Below are 22,232 nucleotides of genomic sequence, written 5' to 3' on the forward strand. Positions count from 1 at the left end.
TTATGAACTCGATTTTTATTTATCTTTTCTTCATATTTTTATTTATCTATATTTTTTTTATTTTATTTATTGTTTTTATTACTTCTATTTTATTTATTATTTTTATTATTTCTATTTTATTTATTATTTTTATTATTTCTTATTTTCTTTATTATTATTTTTCAATTTCTAACTATTTACTTTTTACTACTAAATTTATGTATTTTTACTACTTAATTTTCTAAAAAAAAATATTCGAATGTAATTTTTTTTAAAAATCTTTGCGTAATTCAACAAAAAATTATAAAATGTTAGACAATTTTCAGTATTGTTAAGATATAATAATAAATAAGAAATAATAAGAAATAATAAAAATAAGAAATAAAATAAGAAATAATAAAAATAATAAATAAAATAAATAAAATATAGATAAATAAAAATATAAAGAAAATATAAATAAAAATCGAGTTCATAAAAATCTCCTGATATTTTATGAAGTCGGTTTTTATTTATATTTTCTTTATATTTTTATTTATTTATATTTTATTTATTATTTTTATTATTTCTTATTTTATTTCTTATTTTTATTATTTCTTATTTTATTTCTTATTTTCTTTATTATTTATTATTTCTCAATTTCCAGTTATTTATTTTTTACTACTAATTTTATTTATTTTTTACTACTTAATTTTCTAAAAAAATATTCGAAAAATATTCGCAAATAATTTTCGGTAATTTACTTGAATGTGATTTTTTTTTAATTTTTGTGTAATTCAACAAAAAATGATAAAATGTTAGTTTTCAGTATTGTTAAGATATGGAATATTTCTCAAAAGTGCTGTCAGATCTTTCTCAGGCTCTTCGTCAAAAATATTTGATCTTAGAATTATTCGTTGTAAAATTATGTGTTTGACACATGGTTTTATCGCGTGATAGAAACCGTCGTGCCATTATCTTGAAAAGATTTATGCTTTCACGCTCATTCTAACTCTCTTGTCGGATATTGAATTCACGATAATCGAATACGGGAATAGCTGATGACGAAATCAGCAGTTAAGTGGAAATTAAATTAGGAATTTTAACATCCATAAAGAAAATTTTATCAAAAAATTTGGGGGGAAAATTTTAATATTTAAAATCCTTCGGTAAAATTTATATACAGGGTGTTTCATAAGTGGTGGGCAAAATTTCAGGAATGGATTCCTCATGCTTAGAGAAGAAGAAAAAGTTCATCAACATAGGTCCGGAAATGATTAGTTTTTGAGTTATTAAGATTTTTGTAATACAAAATTTTGTCTCATTTCTTGTCTTAGAAGTCCTTTTACAAGCATCAACAATGTTTTTTTCAACAAAGTTCGGCGGCCTGAAAAACATTTTTTTTTGTGACGCAAAAAAAGAAACTACTCATGAATACACATGTAATTCTACTTCCCGACCAAAACTCTGCATCTTCTGGCAGCGGCTATTAACGCGCATTTAATTGCGCTACTGTTAATATACACATCACAGACGATACATATATATAGGGTAGCCCCGAACGTTCCAGCCAGACTTTGAGATCTTATAGGAAATTTAATTCTGAACAAAAAATTTCTTATAAACATGGAAAAATGCTTTCTTAAGAAGTTATCGCTCAAAAACCTCTGATGAAGGAAGAGCAAAAGGTGAAAAGAAAATGAAATAAAAAGAAAATGAAACTCTAAATAAATTTCTTGAAAGAAACGATAAAAATAAAAAATAAAAATCTTTTTCTTTTATGAAAATAAAATAATTTTTTTTTACTTTTATTTTATTTTCATAAAAAAAAAGGATTTTTATTTCTTTCTATTTTTTATTTTATTTCTATGTGTTTTCTTTACACCAATTGATTCCTCTCATTATTTTGTACATAAAAGTATTAAGGTAAGATAATAGAAAAATGAATATTTTACAAGATATTTTATGGTTTATACAAAATTAAGAAATGATTTTCTCATAACTCAAAAAGTATTCAATGAAAAAACACTTCATTATAGTGTTTTGGAAAGCTCTCGAGATAAGCTAGACGAATATGTAATAAAAAATAGGGGGTTCCATTTAAGAAATTGACGATGATCTTCACGTGACTTTTAAATGACTCTCTCATGTCAAATCATTGCCACTATCTGATGGTCCCCTTCAAGCCATACAACTTTTGTCTAAAAGATTTCTTTCTAAAGTGCATAGTTTATGAAATATTCGACCGGTCCGGGACTTTTGGGACACTGTATATATATATATATATATATATATATATATATATATATATATATACTATGTATATATGTACTAACGGCTTGTTTATTGCACTTAAACGGCCGTTTCCTGCCTTGTATCTAGGTATCGCCCCTCGTGTACTCTGTAATGCACATTCCTGTAGTAAAAAAGCATGCATCGCCCTTTTCCCCTTCTCTCTCTTCATTAACGTCCGTCCGAATGTCCACGTCACGAAATGCGCGTTGTTGTGAATTAAAACGGCAAATTATACGGTGGGTGCAATTTATTCATCGTGCACTTTCTCTCGGTCGACAAATTCTTCGATTCTTCTACGGTACACGATGATGCCTAACTCGCTCTAAAAAATATTTTTATTTTTATTTAATTATCTGCGAGCGTAAATAATTAGTATTTTTCAGAATTATATATAATCTGTCACTTTCGTATCACATGTTCGCACTCCCTCCCTCGTCGAATTTATTTAATTTAAATAAAATAAAATTAACTTGAATATTGAATTAACTTTTGTTTTAATTTTATTAAAATTAAAAAATTTTAAATTTAAAAATTAATTTAATATTTAATTTATTTTTATTTAACCCCTTAAAGACCTAACGTCCCAACACTTTTTTCAGTGACATTTTCTGCTACCGAATCGATCGTTAAAAAATTTCAAAACAATGAATTCTAACGTAAAATTGCCTGGACTTTCGAAATACGTCATCAGAATCGCAAAAAAATGCAAACTGAAATAATTATATTCGTTTATTTAACAAAAAATACGAATTTTTCATTGCATCATAAAATTGGTAATATATTAGGAATCAATTAGGCATCGTAGATTCTTGCTCTGATTGTATATATTATTCACAATCGTAATAATCATCTCTTCTGCGAAAATATCTCATGAAAATCATATGAATTTTTAGAATAATATAAATGTATTGTTCTGTACTGAACGACTTGTTGAAGATATTGTCTTGTGTGGAAATATACAAAAATACGAAATCTGATCATGGATTTGTCATCAGCGGCCCCAAAAACTCCCATGTACGAATTTTGATGAAAATCGGAAAGTTTCAGTAATTTTTGGCAGCCATATTGAATCCGCCATCTTCAATTAGGAAAATCTGATTTCGGATTCGTAATCAGCGATCCCAAAAACCCCTATGTACATGCATGTATAGGAATTTATTCGAAAATATTGCTTCAAAACGGAAAATCAGGAATAGCTAAAAAATTTTGGCTTTTAGCCGCCATATTGTACTTCGCCATCTTGAATTTTAAAAAACTAATCTATACGTTTTCAAGCTTAGGATCCATGGACGCAAGAATTTCACTTATTAAAGGTATATCTTCACAAATTCGAGATGAAAATATCCAAATAAAGATTTGATGCAATGAAAAATTCGTATTTTTTGTTAAATAAACGAATATAATTATTTCAGTTTGCATTTTTTTGAGATTCTGATGACGTATTTCGAAAGTTCAGGCAATTTTACGTTAGAATTCATTGTTTTGAAAGTTTTTAACGATCGATTCGGTAGCAGAAAATATCGCTGAAAAAAGTGTTGGAAAAACGGACGTTTGGTCCTTAACGGGTTAAAATCGAAGTGTTTTCCTATAGATAATATTACATAAAATTTAAAGTACAGAAAACAAAAAATTATTTTTTGCAAATAATTTTGAGTGTAGTTTAAATTTATATTTAATATTTAAAAAATTAACGAACTCGCAGAGTTAATAAGATGCTTAAAATAATTTTAAAATAATATAACAATTTTGAAATAATTTCGAAACATGAATGGGGCTTTGAAATAGTAAGGTATATAATTGATTTTGCCAGCAACTTGCTTTGAAAAAATCCGAGTGATAATATTGGAATTGAAAAATACAACTCGAATTTTCCCTATTCCTAATTCATCGTCGCGCTTTCGCGTTCGTGGCATCAGATTTAACGGTATAACGCCATGGATACTTTCTACTCTCATTCATACTTTCTATACATAATCGCCGTCCTAGTGGAAATGCCGATTTTGTATTCCGATTTGCGTACGTTTCCCGGAGGAAGAATGTGAGATTTCTTGAGGAAGTTTTTTCAGGCCGATTTTCTGGCCTCATAAATCTTTTCTACGAGACTGCGAAGGAAGCCACGGGAGCACGAAGGTCGCGTGTATGTCGTTGCATCGTCATTACGTGGAATGCCTCCAAGTGCCTAAATCTCTGCAGAAGCACGTGTCGTTCTCTGCGAGCGAGAAATCCGAACGAAGTTCCAAGTAGAATAATCTCCTCGACGAAGCCACTGGTATCAGATAAAAATATTATATATTGCTCCCATTTTTTATATTATATTATTTTTTATATCTTTTTTATATTATATTATTTTTTATATTTTTTATATTATATTATTTTTTATATTTTTTATATTATATTATTTTTTATATTTTTTATATTATATTATTTTTTACATTTTTTTATATTATATTTTTTTTATATTTTTTATATTATATTATTTTTTATATTTTTTATATTATATTATTTTCTATATTATTTATACTATATTATTTTTTACATTTTTTCATATTATATATTACTATCATTTTTTTTCATATAATTAGACACACTTTAAAGAAATACAAATATAAAATATTATTTCAAATCGACGCTCGAGATGACCATTGCTTCTAGCAATATACAGGGTGTCCCAAAAGTCCCGGACCGGTCGAATATTTCATAAACTATGCACTTTAGAAAGAAATGTTTCAGCCAAAGGTTTATGGCTTGAAGGGGACCATCAGATAGTGGCAATGATTTGACTTTGGAGAGTCATTTGAAGGTGATGTAAAGGTTCAATTCCTTCAATTTCTTAAATGGAACTTCGTATTTTTTATTACATATTCGTGTAGCTTATCTCGAGAGCTTTCCAAAACACTATAATAAAGTATTTCTTCATTGTACTTTCCGAGTTATAAGACTTGAAATCATTTCTTAATTTTGTATAAACCATAAAATATCTAGTAAAATATTTATTTTTCGATTATCTTACCTTAATACTTTTATGTAAAAAATATGTAATTTGCAATTAACAATTCCATATTTTTTCTTAAAAACAACTGTATGTTTTCTTTACACCAATTGATTCCTCTCATTATTTTGTACGTAAAAGTATTGAAGTAAGATAATCGAAAAATGAATATTTTACTAGATATTTTATGGTTTATGCAAAATTAAGAAATGAATGAATGATTTCAAGCCTCATAACTCGAAAAATACTTAATGAAGAAATACTTTATTATAGTGATTTGGAAAGCTCTCGAGATAAGCTACACGAATATGTAATAAAAAATAGGGGGTTCCATTTAAGAAATTGACGGCGATCTTCACGTGACTTTCAAATGACTCTCCCATGTCAAATCATTGCCACTATCTGATGGCCCCCTTCAAGCCATACAACTTTTGCCTGAAACATTTCTTTTTAAAGTGCATAGTTTATGAAATATTCGACCGGTCCGGGACTTTTGGGACACCCTGTATAATATATTTTTATATAAATAAATTTTCACAGATGAAATTTTTGCAGATTCGGTGTGTGAAAAATTCGGAAATCCCGTATCGATAACGATACCCGATCACTGTGGATTCCCGTAAGAAACACCGCGAGTGAAAGGCGTCAATAATCGGGAGCGTTATAGGGGGGGTTTAAAAAAAACTCGCATACTAGTTTGCTGCGTATACGTGCGAGTATAAATATAAAAAGAAAAAACAAATCATTTCACGGCAATCACATTACTTTTACTTCCTCTCTCGTAAAATGATAAAACTCGGTATCTCGGATCTTTATTTCTTCAACTATCTTCTCTTTCTGTGTTTTACGGTAACGATGTTATATTTTCGCATGTGTTTGATCGATCGCTCCTGTCTTTTTCTCACGGCCTCTCTTCTCTCATGTTTTATATTACAGGTATATTAAATAGATCTACATGTATATTATTATCATATTTTTTACAAAGTCGCTTAAAAGATAGAACGAGGCTTGTATGCTCTGATAAGCTTCATATCTCGACAGATGTAATAATTTAAATTATTCTCGAATTGTAATAATTATTATATAATTGTTATAATAATATAACTGTTATATAACTGTTATATAAATGTTATATATAATAATTTAAATTATTCTCGAATTGTAATAATTGTTATATAATTGTTATAATAATATAACTGTTATGTAAATGTTATATAATTGTTATACATATATGATAATTATTATGTATATACAAATTCAAAACAACTTGATGATTACATTCTTTGGAATGTAATATTTTTGAACGAATTTTGAGACGATTTTTCCTCTTACAAAAATTATATTTATTATATATATGTATATTTTATATAATAAAAAATATATATAAAATATATACAATAAAATAATTTATTTAAAAAATATTTAATAAATATTTTAAAAATATTTAAAAAATATTTAATAAATTCATAATTAATAAATTATATATTATATGTATAGAAGTAAAATAATTTATTTAAAAAATATTTAAAACAATAAAATAATTTATTTAAAAAATATTTAAAAAATATTTAATAAATATTTAAAAAATATTTAATAAAGTAATAATTAATAAATTATATATTATATGTATAGAAGTAGAAATTAGGAATATTTTGCTTGAAATTCGTGTATGAAAAAAAGGAACATTAAATCTAAAAAAAATGTTAAATTATCGCGCAGGTAATACTTAGGAACCTGTCATTGTTGAACAATTCAATGAAAGTTCCTGTCAATAAATAATAGTGCGTAATATTAATCGATGCGACACTGGTAACGTAAGCGAGGTAAGCTGAGATAAGTGGAAGAGGCAGGTAACAGTCGGCGATATCGCTGAGCTGTGATCGCAATTCGAGCACAGGCAGCATCGGTATCGCACGATAAGAAGGCGCGATATCAACAGGTCCGCCCGATACGCATCGCGTATACGTCACGTCAAGTCACGTCGCCTGGCGTCGCGTCCAAAGTCGCGTCGCGAACAAAGCGAGAACGCGCGAATCCTCCCGTTACACGCGTCGCCGCTCGATCTACTACGCATATTTTTACCTGTCCAGGCTCCAGGGACGTCGAGGCTTCCCCAAGGTTTCTCCTTGAAAATTCCACTACTACCACTACCGCCGCCAGTAGCGGTGACACCGGTGCTGGTGTCCTCACCGATACGCGGCAAGAATCACACGCGGCTCCGTCGCTTCTGCGCCCGCCGAGCGATCCAGACGCATATCTAGGCACATTCACGATCGATCCCGAGGGGAAAAAAATTCACCGCTGGCGCGTAAACAGACGCGAGAAAAGCGCGTCCTCCTCACGCGCGGCGTCTCGCGACACTGAAGGTGCTGCCGGAGCGCACCGGAGTGACGTTAGCGTCGGGCGTGCTCCGAAGTTGGCCGCGCGCTGTCACCGGCCCGCGACGTCGCTCGTCGATACTACGCAACGTCGCACACTACGTCACCCTCCGGAAAGCGTGTACCGGGGCGCGTTTATTATTGTAACGTTGTACGCGCGCGCGCGTAAGCGTAGGCACGCACGAAGCCAGTGAGCCCTGCCGCTGCTGAGCTCACGTCGAACGGTTCGGCTGCGAATCTGGATGTCGGAGACCCCGCGCGGGGAAAATGCGAAGCTTCGGCCACAGGGCTGTCAACGTCGACGAGTTAAATTTCTTGCTTCTCCTGGATTTAGGATTAGGCCCAGTTCCACAATCCAATTAATCCGAGTTTAAGTAGCAAATGGACCAATCAGGACCCAATTTTACGTATTAAACTCGGATTAACTCGAATTGTGGAACCGGGCCTTAGGTCCAGTTCCACGATCCAGTTAATCAGAGTTTAAGTAGTGAATGGACCAATCAGGACCCAGTTTAACGTATTAAATTCCGATTAACTCGAGTTGTGGAACCGGGCCTTAGGCCGGTATTCATAGTCCGATCTTATATTTAAGATCGTCTTAAGTCTGCTTGGAGGTTGACTTAAGACTTCATTCAACCAATCAAATAGCTGCGTAGCATTTCAAGCTCGAACTTAAGACGATCTCAAATATAAGATCGGGCTATGAATACCGGCCACGCTCACCTCGTACTTTTCGCGCTATTTTTGATTGTTTTCTTCGATTCTTCAAGAAAATCATTTAACTTTTTGACAATTATAAGACTGAAATTGAAGGTTGAAGAAAAAATAATGCGTAATATATTTAATTCTTACACTGCATTGTTATTTCTGACACCTTCAAATTGTACAGGAAAGTTATTTTTGTCCAATGTATTTCTCAAAACATTTTTTGAAAATGTTCAAAAAATCTGAAAAAATTTATTTGCCTTTTCTGATCCCTCTAAATTCTTCTAAAGACCAGAATAATAAATTTATAAATTAATATGCTTTAATATATTTTTACTGCAAATATATGAGACAAAATGCTCAAAATGCATCACTATGAGAATATTAATGGGGTTAAAAATAATCCCCGTTAATGTATTAATTTTGGATCTTTTCGATAATGATAATGAAAGATATTACGACTTTTGTCATAAAAAATTAGAAGATTAAATTTATATTTTTTGTATTCGTCGTCGTTTTGATAAAAAACTAATATTTCGATTCAAAATTCAAATAAATATTCCACTTATATTTGAGCGATGTATGTGAATTTAAGCTTCATTTCCTTTAATTATATCCAGTGCATTCCAAAACTAACTTCCAAAACTTTCGTTTTTCTTATACGCTTCGGCTATTTTACTTTAATATTGAAAAAAATTTAGAGATATAAAAAAACTCTGTAATAAATGTCTTGAAAAAAAGATTTTCTTGGTTTTTTTATAAATATGATTAAAAACTATCTTTTTGGTGGCTCTTTAGTTTTATATAATTTCACAATCTCAACATTAATTTACAAATCAAATTACGAGTATTAATATGCAAAAGTTTATATAACAATTATATAATCTGATTGAATGTAAAATTCATTAAATTAAAACATTAAATTTTATCAAAATTTTCTAATTTTAAAAAGAATTTAATGCTTTTTCTATATTTGTTTGTAAGTTATATTGCATAGAATTAAAAAAATTGTTGAATTTATTACCGAAAAACATATCAAAATTATTTATTTGTAAAAATGATTAAAATTATTAATATTTAACTAATTAAATAATTAATTTCATTTAATCAGTATATTAATTTTCTCAATACAATTCGATAATTATTTTTTTAATAATAAAAGTAATATTTTTAATAAAATTTGTTATAATTAATTCTGTCAGAAATATTAATTAATTAATTCCATCAGAAACAATAATTAATTGTGTTTTTCTTAGAAACATTAATTATTTAAATAATTAATGTTTCAATAAATAAGTCAATTAATTTCAATCAATTAATAAGTTAATTTTCTTAATAATTTTCTCAATTCGTTAATTTTCTTTTCAATTAATTAATGTTTTTAGTAAAATCTGACAATTAATTCTCCCAAATATTAATTATAAATTAATCTTTTTGAAAACGTTAATTAATTAATTGCTTCCTTTCAACGATAATTAAAATAAATTAATTACTTGATAATTTTTATTACTAGATAGAATTAATTATCAGATTTTACTGAGAAAATTAATTTATTAAAACAGTGTTTGAGAGAATTCAGTCAAGATACGCATCTACTTTTTTAGATGAAAGTCGAAAATGAAAAATTCATGAGGAAGAAGAACCGTAAGGCCCGGTTCCACAATTCGAGTTAATCCGAGTTTAATACGTTAAACTGGGTCGTGATTGGTCTATTGACTACTTAAATTCGGATTAACTGAATTGTGGAACTGGGCCTTAGAATACAAAAGTGAAAAGGTGAAGAATCTCTCAGAGAATAAAGCCCTTTGCACAATGTTAGGCAACAGACAATAGAAATAAAGAATAGAAACTATTCACCAATAAATACGCGGAACAGAAAATATTCGCCAATAAGAGCAGAGAATAGATATTATTTCTGTTTTTATTGCCTGTTGCCTAGCATTGTGCAAGGGGCTTAAGGGCTGTCTTTTTTTATTATGATTTTTATCATGATAAAATATTTTGATTAAATATTTATATGTACATTAATAAATATTTACCAAACAATTATTTATTAACAATAAAATTCTTCTTATAAAGATCAAGGGTGTTTACGATAATTAATCGGATCTCTGATCGGACTGAGCAGTGGTACTCAGCGATAGACTTCCTAAATTTCCTTAGACTAATCCGGATCAATGATGTGTCTCTGAAGTAATCGAATTAGATTAACAGTCATCGAAAGAAATTGCGGTCAAGCTGATTGAAAAAATTGTGAAAAACATCATAAGAAATTATAGAAGATACTTTATTATTCTTTTAATTAATATATCTTTATTTATCAAATATATATTAATAAACAAATGTATTTTACTGGAATAGAATGTTTTCTATCCTAAAATAAGAATAAGTTGTTAATCTAGTACTTTTCTAGTATTTTAGTACTTTTCCGAAATTCCGACTGCCATGTGACAGCACCCTAATTCTCCCGATTCAAATGACGGCGCGCGATGCCCGCGCGAGTCACGTGGTACCACCACGTGAGTCATCCCGCGAACTGTCAAACGAGCGCGATCACGAGCGCGAGGTATACGTGGTCTCACTTCCGCTTCCGCAGATGGTTGGGTCGCGCCATTTGGATCGTGACCATTGTTAAGGTTAAGGGCCGGGAAGATCGTCGTCGTCCACGACGAAAGGGGAGGCCGACTACTCCCTGGAAACGAGCGTCGCGCTCACCGTTCGCGCTTTCCCCGCTTCGTGCAGCCCCGTCCTATCGACCTGTCGGCACGTCGGCATCATCGAGACACTTTTTATCACTTTGGCACTGACGAAACATGGCTTATTGAAGAAGATGACGGCCGTGCGAAAATATACCATTTCTCCGAGGAGAGGAGACGGAGGAGATCGCAGCTGCGACGAGGCGAGTCACCAGACTGGCTTCAATCGATTGTTCACCAATGGATGTAAGGACGAAACTTGCGCCGACCCCCGCAGGGGGGAGTGCTACTGATGCGAGGAACCAAGGTATGTCCACTTCAAGGTCATCCTGTTGACCATCCAGACCTGAACGTCGTCCTGGTTACGTCTTATGAGATATTTCCCCTTATCTAGTTACGCCTCTTTCAGATGTTAACAACGAGCTCTACCTGGGAACATTGCGCAAAAGAGAACCTATTGGCGCTGGTAATTTTGCTAAAAATGAACAACCAAGGTACAATGTACAGAAAGCAAAAGATCCTGTTAAGAGACAGAGACCTAAAGGACAACATCATGGCGGTGCAGAGAAGAATTCCAAGGTCGATTCATGTTTATGGGATACGTTCCTAGCTTTTCTCAAATTAATTGTCAAATTTCATATTTTATATATTCTCAGACTTAATGAATCGTAGGATACCCAATTGGCCAATTCAAAATAGGACTCTCTGATTGGTTAATCGTTGCTGGTTACCCTAGGCACAGGTCGATATAATTGGCTGTGGTCAAACGGGATACTCTCTAATGAATCAACCAGATTCATAATAGCTAATAGCAGATTCCAAAGATTAATTGGAAATGAAAATTCGAATACTAAAATGTTGAGGAAGACTTCATAAAATGTTTAAACTACAGACTACAGTCGCATCGAAGACACAATCGCGCTCACTGCAGAATTTTATTTTTTATTTTATATTGATCCCTCTATTGATATCGATATCACGCTGTACGCAGGCCTCTGGACGCGTTATATTTCTGAACACAGGAGAATGTAACACCGATTGGTAATCTTTAATCTTTTGTAGCGTCGAAACTACACCTTTCTCAACATTTTGGTATGAAGATTTTCGTTTCCAAATGATCTCATGAATCTACCATTAACGGCTGATTCATTAAGTCTGAGACACCCTGCATATATATTGTATATATTCATGGAAGCAATATATAACTGCTTGGTGTGAGATGATTTGTTAGAAATTTAAGTTTATTGTTCATCCTTAGGTAGTAGAAAACAAGTTACCTGAGTGTGACTCAGGATTGGTCCAAGGAAGAAAAACGAATGGCAATTATTTGCTGAATTTTCATCATTACGCACGAAATAAAACGCGAGATGCACAAAGCAGGGATGTAGGAAGGCATAGTTGCAACAAGGATAGATTGCTTCCACCGGTGCAGCGGCATAAATACAACAAAGAACAATTTATACAAGCCAGGTAGTAATCTTGTCAATCAAGATCTCTTGAATATCCATTATCTAAAATCATAGATATAGTAACAGATTGTTTCTGATATCCAAAATATGGTAAGATAATATCCAAGTATTCAGATACATGTAAATATTTTCAAGTAATATATTTAATTGTTTATCATCTCGTCAATAAAAACTTATCTGGATAATTTGACATTGATAAATGCGAGAAGTGAATTTGAATAAATGAATTTATTAATTTATCTAAAAACAAAAATATCTCGCATGATAATATTGCACATTAGAATTGTGTGAAATTTTCTAGGTAGAAAATGTCAAGTCAATTGTTCTATTTTCTAATTTTTTTTTCAAAGTAAGAACTTGAAATTGAATATTAACATGATTAAATAGCATATTTATATCTATATATTATATTAAATAATACACAAATTATATAGAAATAACTCTGTACATTATATATACAGTACTGGACAAAATAAATCATACACTTTTCAACAAATTGAATTTGGTAGTAAAACTATTCTTTTAACAAGCAAATAGATTATTAGATACAGAAAAGTCGAAGCATTTCAAAGTATTTAAATAAAGAAAATTGTAAAATAATAAAAATTATGCTCAATTCTTTTGTAAAAAATTTATTATTCAATATTGTTACATTTTGCCCTGGACAAAATAAATCATACATTTTTAGAAGTAATAGTTAGCAAATAACTAAAGTTAATTCTAATTGTAATTAGTACTTGGTATCGCCACCATTGGCTTTCAGTACCGTTTCCAGTCGAGGCATACTTTGGACTAATTTCTTTAAGTATTCAGGATCAATTTCCTTCCGAGCCTTCTGGAATGTTGCATAGGACGATGTCTTGTCACACACGTTCGTTTTATTCACGTTTACGTTCAAATAAGCCCACAAAGTTTCAATTGGATTAAATCTGGTGGATAAAACCTGGTGAGGCTTTTCAAGAAGTAAATATTCAGAAGACTGCAAAATATGGAGGCGGTAATATTATGGTATGGAGATGCTTTACATGGTCTGGGATCGGTAATTTGACTCGAATTGAAAGCATCATGACGGCAGAAGGATATATTGATGTATTGTGCGAGAATTTGAAAGAATCTCCTTTTGAAATTGGATTTAGAAAACAACTTTATCTTCAAGATAATGATCCTAAGCATAAAACGAAGAAAACCACTACAGTTTTCAAATCTAAGGTCAAACTGGTCAAATGGCTGCCACACTCATCAGATTTAATCCAATTTTAAAACTTTGTGGGCTTATTTGGACGTAAACGTGAATAAAACGAATGTAAGTGACAAGACATCGTCCTATGCAACACTTCAGAAGGCTTGGAAGGAAATTGATCCTGAATACTTAAAGAAATTAGTTCAAAGTATGCCTCGCCGACTGGAAGCGGTATTGAAAGCCAATGGTGGCCATACCAAGTGCTAATCACAATTAGAATTAACTTTATTTATTTGCTAACTATTACTTCTAAAAGTGTATGATTTATTTTGTCCAGGGCAAAATGTAACAATATTGACTAATAAATTTTTTACAAAATAATTGAGCATAATTTTTATTATTTCCTATTTTCTTTATTTAAATACTTTGAAATGCTTCGACTTTCCTGTATCTAATAATCTATTTGCTTGTTAAAAGAATAGTTATACTAACAAATTCAATTTGTTGAAAGGTGTATGATTTATTTTGTCTACTACTGTATATACATGTTAAATTATCTATCTTTATATCTATTGATAGCTGCCAGTTTGTTGTGACTGCGAATGGAGATTATTCCTCATATTTGACCAACGCTGACATGCTTGTGGATTGGAAATTGATTGAGCAAATTGTAAGTTGTTTTCAACTATAACTCACTAATCTTGTTATAATGCAGAATTTGAAAAATTTTTCTACATATACAGGGTGAGGCATCTAAAACAGGCCACCTGAATAACTCCGTTGGTAAGCCGAATACAAAAAAATTGTTCAGACAAAAGTTGTATGGTTTCAAGGGGGACATATGATGGTGTCATTAGTTTAATCTTGAAGAGCCACCCGAAGGTCACGTAAAGGTCAGCTCCAACTTTTTAAATGGGACACCTTATATGCTTTTGCACATTCTTGTAGCTCATCTCAAGAGCTTTCCAAAACACTACAATTATGTTAGTTTTCATTAAATACTTTCCAAGTTATGAGGCTTGAAATCATTTTTTAATTTTACATAATTTGCAATTAACAATTACATTTTTTTGTTCGAAGCAATTATGTGTTTTCTTTACACCAATTGATTCTTCTCATTATTTTGTACATAAAAGTATTAAGGTAAAATAATCGAAAAATGAATATTTTACAAGATATTTTACGGTTTATGTAAAATTAAAAAATGATTTCAAGCCTCATAACTTGGAAAGTATTTAATGAAAACTAACATAATTGTAGTGTTTTGGAAAGCTCTTGAGATGAGCTACAAGAATATACAAAAGCATATAAGGTGTCCCATTTAAAAAGTTGGAGCTGACCTTCACGTGACCTTCGGGTGGCTCTTCAAGATTAAACTAATGACTCCATCATATGTCCCCCTTGAAACCATACAACTTTTGTGTGAACAATTTTTTTATATTCGGCTTACCAACGGAGTTATTCAGGTGGCCTGTTTTAGATGCCTCACCCTGTATAGGGTGGACCAAAAGTCTGGATACAGTGGAATATCTCATATAGAATGCATTTTAGAACAAAATGTTTTAGACAAAAGTTGTAAGGATTAAAAAGATGTATTTATTTAAATATTTTACGGTTTATGTAAAATTAAGAAATTATTTCAAGCCTCATAACTCGGAAAGTACTTAATGAAAACTAACTTAATTATAGTGTTTTGGAAAGCTCCCGAGGTAAGCTACAAGAATATGCAATGAAAAATAGAGGATCCCATTAAAAAAATTCAAGTTGGCCTTGTCCTGACCTTGGCAACGTCACTCAATATCAAATGGATATTACAGTTAAATACATCGTTTTAATCCTTACAATTTTTGTCTAAAGCATTTTGTTCTAAAATGCATTCTATACGAAATATTCGACTGTATCTTGTATCCAGACTTTTGGTTCCTGTATATTATCATTGATATATATTAATTAAGTCTCTAATTAAAGTTGTGGTTGATTTGTTTCCAGAAATTACACAATTCGGAAAATCTCTCTTGCCCTATTTGTTTGGATGCGCCAGTCGCGGGCAAAATGACTCGCTGTGGTCATGTCTATTGCTGGCCTTGTATTCTCCGTTACTTACGTTATTGTCAAGAAACAGGCAATTACAAATGTCCGATTTGCGATGAATATTTGCATAAAAATGATTTAAAGAGGTAATTGTATACAATTATCGTCTATCATAATATTGTATTGAAATGTCTTCAAAAATATGCATATGCACGTATCTGTATCTTTTAGTGTGATCGAGATTACGCGACACACGTATAACTTGGGTGATACGATCAGTCTACGTTTGATGCGACGCGAAAAGAATTCGTTATTTGCGACGCCCGTTGAACCTATGATTCATCCACCGACAACATTTCTATCCGTTTCGAATAATGCCACTAATCAGATATACTCAAAGCTTCTTATCGCAAGTGCAAAAGATGTAAGTAATTTATAAAAATTCCCAATGCGAGAGTGAAATACGAATGATAATAATTGTCTCCAGATTATGGACATCATAGAGCGCGAGCGTTTTGAATTGGAACTTGAACGTAGGAATAATCCAGATATGGCTTTCGACATTGAGCAAGCGCTCAATGAATTATTGAAAAGGAAGGAAAAGCTGAAGGTAACATTAATATTAAATCTGTATATAAAATTATATCACATATACAGCCCCGAACGTTCTAGTCAGACTTTGAGATCTTATAGGAAATTTAATTCTGAACAAAAAATTTCCTATAAACATGGGTCGAAAAATACTTCCTTAAGAAGTTATCGCTCAAAAACCTCTGATGAAGGAAGAGCAAAAGGTAAAAATAAAATGAAACTAAATAAAATGAAACTAAATAAAAAAACTAAACAAATTCTTGAAAAAAAGGATAAAAATAAAAATCTTTTTCTTTTATGAAAATAAAATAATTTTTTTTTAATTAACTTCTAAATAAATTTCTTGAAAAAAACGATAAAAATAAAAATCTTTTTCTTTTATGAAAATAAAATAAAAGTTAGTTAAAAAAAAATTATTTTATTTTTATAAAAGAAAAAGATTTTTATTTTTTATTTTTATCGTTTTTTTCAAGAAATTTATTTAGTTTCATTTTCTTTTTATTTTATTTTGTTTTCATCTTTTGCTCTTCCTTCATCAGAGGTTTTTGGGCGATAAATTCTTAAGGAAGTATTTTTCAACCCACGTTTATAGGAAATTTTTTGTTCAGAATTAAATTTCCTATAAGATCTCAAAGTCTGGTTGGAACGTTCAAGACCACCCTGTATATTTGAGAATAATGAAAAATATTTATGCTATATAAGGATGCAGAGTCTAAAGATACTCTATCTGTGGAAAATATCAAGAAAGACACTACTGAAGAAACACCACAAGGACATGAAATAAATGCCAATACATGTTGCAAAGAAGATACTACATCTCTAGTAAAACAATCTTCAACGGATAGTGTTTCCAGTGACAGTCAATCTGTTTCAAATTCAAATTCCAAGTTTTTATACTTTTATCAAGGTAGAAATAATCACATTCTTATAAATATTTTATATAGTTCAAAATTGAAAATTTAACATTTTTTCCGACATTTCAAATTACATAATGTCTAATATTTCAGAGAGATAAGAATAATGTTATATTTTATTAATTTATATTTATTTTATATTAATTTAATTTATATTTATTTATTAATGTTATATTTTATTAATTTATATTTATTTATTAATGTTATATTTTATTAATTTTTAGCTGAAGACGGGCAGCACATGTATCTTGGCCGATTGAATGTGAGCATGTTGAAGGAGCAATATGGTAGTCTAGAGTTTTGCCCACCTGTTATAACGGGTAAGCTTCTCGAAAAACAAGCAAGCATCTGCACGGAACTCTTGAGACAGAACTTACGATATCTCTGTCATTTACCACTTACTTGTCTATTCGAATCGGTTGAAATCGAATTAAAACCACCACTCGTATCGGAGGAAGTTCTTTGTAATTTCCATGGTAACTATTCACATAATCTGATATAAGAAAAAAATTATTCCTCCAAATATATTGTCTTATTATTCTCATGTTCATCTTATATCGCCAGTGGAATTGAATTTGAGACAGAAAAACAGGAAAGAGAAGGAACGCGAGGAAAAGAAAAGGGAGAAAAAAATAATAGAAGTGGAGAATAAACTAATTGGCATTTATCCGATACCCAACATAGACATTGAATCGCATCAACATTTTCCTCAATTACAAGCCGAACTGCAACTTTCCAAGTGAGCCCTATATCTTCATTGATATCTTCATTAATATTTTTCGCGTATAAAATCTTTCGCGTATAAACGCTATTTTTGAAGCTTTGTATTTAGCAGGGTCGGCATGTTTTAAACATTTTTGTTTTAAACTGTTTTAAACTACTGTTTAGAATCGTTTAAAAAATCGCAAATAAAATATATGATTATTTGAAAAAGAAATTGTAAAAAAAATCAAAAACAAACAAAAACTAATAGATGTATATTGCAAAAAAGTTTTTGTTTTAGTATTTTTAGTTTTTTATCTATATTTATGTAACATATAGATATAAAAATATAAATAATAAAATAAAAATGATAAGATGGGTATTATTTTAGCAGAATATTTATTTTTGGATATTAAATAACAATCAATATAATAAAGATTACTTAGAAGATATTGACTGGCTTTACATTTTACATTTTAGCATTTTAAATTAATAGTACATAACTCATAGCATGTCAGTAGTTCTAAAAAAAACTTCTTTTAAAAAGAAGAATTGAGGTTTTTTATTTTTCTTTTATTTATAATTTATGTTGAGAGTTAAGCATGAGGTTACTTAATAAGAATAGGAAAGGAACCAAAGTATTATATATTAAATATTATTAACTAGAACTTTTTTCTCCAAAAATAAATTCTGCTAAAATAATACCCATCTTATCATTTTTATTTTATTATTTATATTTTTAATAGCGTTGTCAATTTTGGCAACATTATTTACAGTTTAACGCTAGTGAAAAAATTTAAATGTTTGCACAGATCAAAGCTATTAAGTGTCTTTTGCTTGTAAAACATGCTTTTTTTTGTTTAAAACATGTTTTTTTACTTTACTTAAAAACACAAATAAAACAAAAAACAAAAAACAAAAAACATTGTTCTAAACAAAAAAAATAATGTTTTTTGTTTAAAATTAAAAAAGTTTTTTGCCAATCCTGGTATTTAGTAAATTGTAATGTCTAGTAATATAAAATATCATTTGTTTTGCTTTTGTAGCGAGCACGTACTATCGCTCTCAGAATCAGCAACTTCGAGCATCGCTAGTAGTCCGCCTTTGAGCGCGTTCGATGAAATCCCGAAGCAAGAAACGGACCATCCATCGCATGGACAGACCCGAACATTCGCCGACATAACGAAAAAGTTACCGTCAACTATGCCAATAAAGACGTACAACAAATCTACCAATGCTTGGCCGTCTGTAAAATCGAGAAAGTCCAATCGAGAAGGTACAACGTCATCCAACAAGGATGAAGAAGAAGCGTCGCCGAAACTAGTAACAAAGACACATAAGCCTGCCAATGCTTGGTCTGTAAAATCGAAAATGTATTCTGCAACAGGAACCTCTTCGTCCAATGAAGATGAAAAAAAACTTGACGCTTCTGAACGTAAGTCGCGTTACTTTGAGTGTACATCGAGAAATCAATCAATTACTTGTACAGATTTCGGCAAAATTTTGTTCAATCGTTTAAGGATGTTTTGTATCTATTTTCAAAATATTGAACATTTAATGAAAATTGTACAGAATGTTCTTATACAGGGTGTCCCATTTTAATGTCCAACTCCAAATAACTTTCTTATTTTTAATTTTAGAAAAAGATGTTTCAGACCAAAGTTGTATGGTTTCTAGGGGGACATAAGATGGTGCCATTAGTTTGAACTTGAAGAGTCACATGAAGGTTACGTGAAGGTCATTTTGAATTTCTTAAATGGAACACTCTATATATTTTTATATATTCTTGTAGCTTATCTCGAGAGTTTTCCAAAACACTATAAATAAAATTTTTTTCATCAAGTACTTTTCAAGTTATGAGGCTTTGAAATCATTTCTTAATTTTACATAAACCATAAAATATCTTGTAAAATATTCATTTTTCGATTATCTTACCTTAACACTTTTGTATACAAAATAATGAGAGGAATCAATTGGTGTAAAGAAAACATACAGTTGTTTTCTTTACACCAATTGATTTCTCTCATTATTTTGTACATAAAAGTATTAAAGTAAGATAATCGAAAAATGAATATTTTACAAGATATTTTATGGTTTATGTAAAATTAAGAAATGATTTCAAGCCTCATAACTTGAAAAGTACTTGATGAAAAAAATTTTATTTATAGTGTTTTGGAAAACTCTCGAGATAAGCTACAAGAATATGTAATGAGAAAATGTAGATTACATTTAAGAAATTGAAGGTAACCTTCATGTGACTTTCAAATAACTCTTCAAGATCAAACCAATGATACCATCTTATGTCTCCCTCGACACCATACCACTTTTGTCTGAAACATCTTTTTCTAAAATTAAAAATAAGAAAGTTATTTGGGGTGGGACATTAAAATGGGACACCCTGTATATGTTTAGAATCTTCAGTACAATATTTAAATTGATTCACTGAAGCGTTCACAAGTTATAAGGATTTTAATTTGCACCGAATTAGCATGTGTTCTTATGCGAAATGTATAACCACGTCGATTCAAATGACAAAAACACATGGAAATAATATTCAGAATTTGTTAAAAATTTGCAAAAGTTTAGATACAGAAATATTTGGTCAAATAATATTATACAAGTACTAACTGATTAAAAAGATATTAAATATAATTCAATGAAGTTAGCCATTATCTGTCACAGGAAATTCTCTGCCAAAAATTGATCATTTCGATTAACAAAATTCGGAATATTTCAGTAAAAACGCAATAAATATTAAAAAATACACTGCACTGTAGCTAAGATCAAATTGTAATATTCCACATAATTTCTTACTCAAAATACACCAAAAGTGGATATATTTGTCAATATTGATTTTCTACTGATTAGCTACTTTTCTACTAATCAGTTATTTTTTGCTGGGATTGTACATAAAAAACATCCTTAACTAGATCATTGTCGTTTTCAGAAGCCAAGGATGACGGTGGCATAGCTGGTAAGAAGAAGAAGAAAAAGAAGAATAAAGGAACTGTACTTTTAACAACTGGCATGACATCCGGTTATTCCTTGTAATTAGTTATACGATTGCATGATATTTTTTGCGTGCTAATTTTCTTGCTATATAATATGGTTATTGGTAACTTCATTGGATCAATTGTAGACTTTTAATTTCGTTACAATTCTTGTGTGCTACCATCATTTAATATCGTACGAAACGTACTGAATGTCTTCATTTCTGTACTGAAAATTATCATAATTATTTACCGTATAAAGAGCAATTATTTGCTGTAGAGTTCTCGCATATTGTGCTTATGAATAAAATTTTACTTCATTTACGCTGCATTTCAATTAGTTATAAAGAATCTTCAAGATTTTTCTCTTCCTTGCTTGAAGAAGAAATATATTCACAAATTTCAAGTATAAAATATATACAGGATGTCCCCAGTTATCTTCCGTCATCTTTCAAAGATAGATTCCTGGGATCATCTGAAGACGATTTTTTCTCAACGAAAATGTCGAGGCACTAATAATTTCGAATTATAAGTGATTGGAAATGAGGGGTTTTTCGTAAACTAAGCTTTGTAGAAATAAAATATTAATAAAACTACATTCGTCGATTAATTTTAAATAAAGTTTACTTTAGTTAAGTTTTAACTTAAGATTTAATTACAAAGATATATGATGACAAAAATCGGGAACATGCAAAAAATGATGACCTCATTGACATTTCCACTGAGGAAAAATCGTTTTCAAATGATCCTCAGGAATCTGTCTTTGAAAGATGACGGAGGATAACTGGGACACCCTGTATAATTCAAACTTAACAAATTGATTAAATAATTATTGTAAATTTTATATATAAAATTTATATTTAATTTTTAATTAATTTATTAAATTTGAGTTAACACAAACGCTATAAGGGATTAAATAATTGAGATCTTACCACGGATCTCTTGTCAAATGATTTTTTTAAGTTATTCAGATTCAGAAAAAAAATATATATTGCTAATAATCAATACTGAATACATTTCTACTCTCTTTTTTTTCTATTCACATTTCTTTTCCTTTTTAATAAAATATATTTTATGTACTTTATCTTCCACAATTTTTCTCTTTTTAGAAAATAAAACAAAATTTTAAAAAATCTTCATTTTTAATTCAAGTATCTATTCTATATCTTTTTTTTAAACATCGTTATGAATTATTACAAATTACTTCATTTTTTATTCAAGTATCTGTTTTATTTTTTTTAAATTTAACATCGTTATGAATTATTACAAATTACAAAGTAAAGTAGCGATTCAGAAAAATTGAAATGCAATTATTTGTAATTTGTATCATCGTAAAT

General features: G+C 30.2%; 2 protein-coding genes across 2 annotated transcripts in view; one reads left to right on the forward strand and one right to left on the reverse strand.

Moving 5' to 3' along the window:
• LOC105253569 (afadin) overlaps positions 1-7,823 on the reverse strand; it is a 66,979-nt gene extending 59,156 nt beyond the window's left edge. Inside the window, exon 1 of the mRNA XM_025407476.1 lies at positions 7,322-7,823. The gene's annotated coding sequence lies outside the window, so the exon portion shown is untranslated. The remainder of the gene's footprint in view (positions 1-7,321) is intronic.
• Positions 7,824-10,890: 3,067 nt separating this feature from the next.
• LOC105253570 (RING finger protein 10) lies at positions 10,891-21,219 on the forward strand. Its single transcript, XM_011261683.3, has 12 exons — positions 10,891-11,325; positions 11,428-11,597; positions 12,277-12,488; positions 14,247-14,337; positions 15,657-15,844; positions 15,930-16,122; positions 16,186-16,308; positions 16,992-17,196; positions 17,428-17,679; positions 17,768-17,942; positions 18,952-19,340; positions 20,853-21,219. Exons 1-12 carry the CDS (start codon positions 11,259-11,261, stop codon positions 20,954-20,956), a joined length of 2,169 nt encoding a protein of 722 aa, XP_011259985.2. The 5' UTR covers positions 10,891-11,258; the 3' UTR covers positions 20,957-21,219.
• The last annotated feature ends 1,013 nt before the right edge of the window (positions 21,220-22,232 follow it).

Source organism: Camponotus floridanus, unplaced genomic scaffold (genome assembly GCF_003227725.1).
Source record: "Camponotus floridanus strain SB8 unplaced genomic scaffold, Cflo_v7.5 scaffold178, whole genome shotgun sequence".
Lineage (NCBI taxonomy): Eukaryota > Metazoa > Arthropoda > Insecta > Hymenoptera > Formicidae > Camponotus > Camponotus floridanus.

Coding starts and splice junctions, on each gene's coding strand:
- LOC105253570 (XM_011261683.3), top strand. CDS start 11,259: ATGGATGTAAGGACGAAACTTGCGCCGACCCCCGCAGGGGGGAGTGCT. Junction 11,598..12,276: donor GTGCAGAGAAGAATTCCAAG/GTCGATTCATGT, acceptor GTTCATCCTTAG/GTAGTAGAAAACAAGTTACC. Junction 12,489..14,246: donor GAACAATTTATACAAGCCAG/GTAGTAATCTTG, acceptor ATCTATTGATAG/CTGCCAGTTTGTTGTGACTG.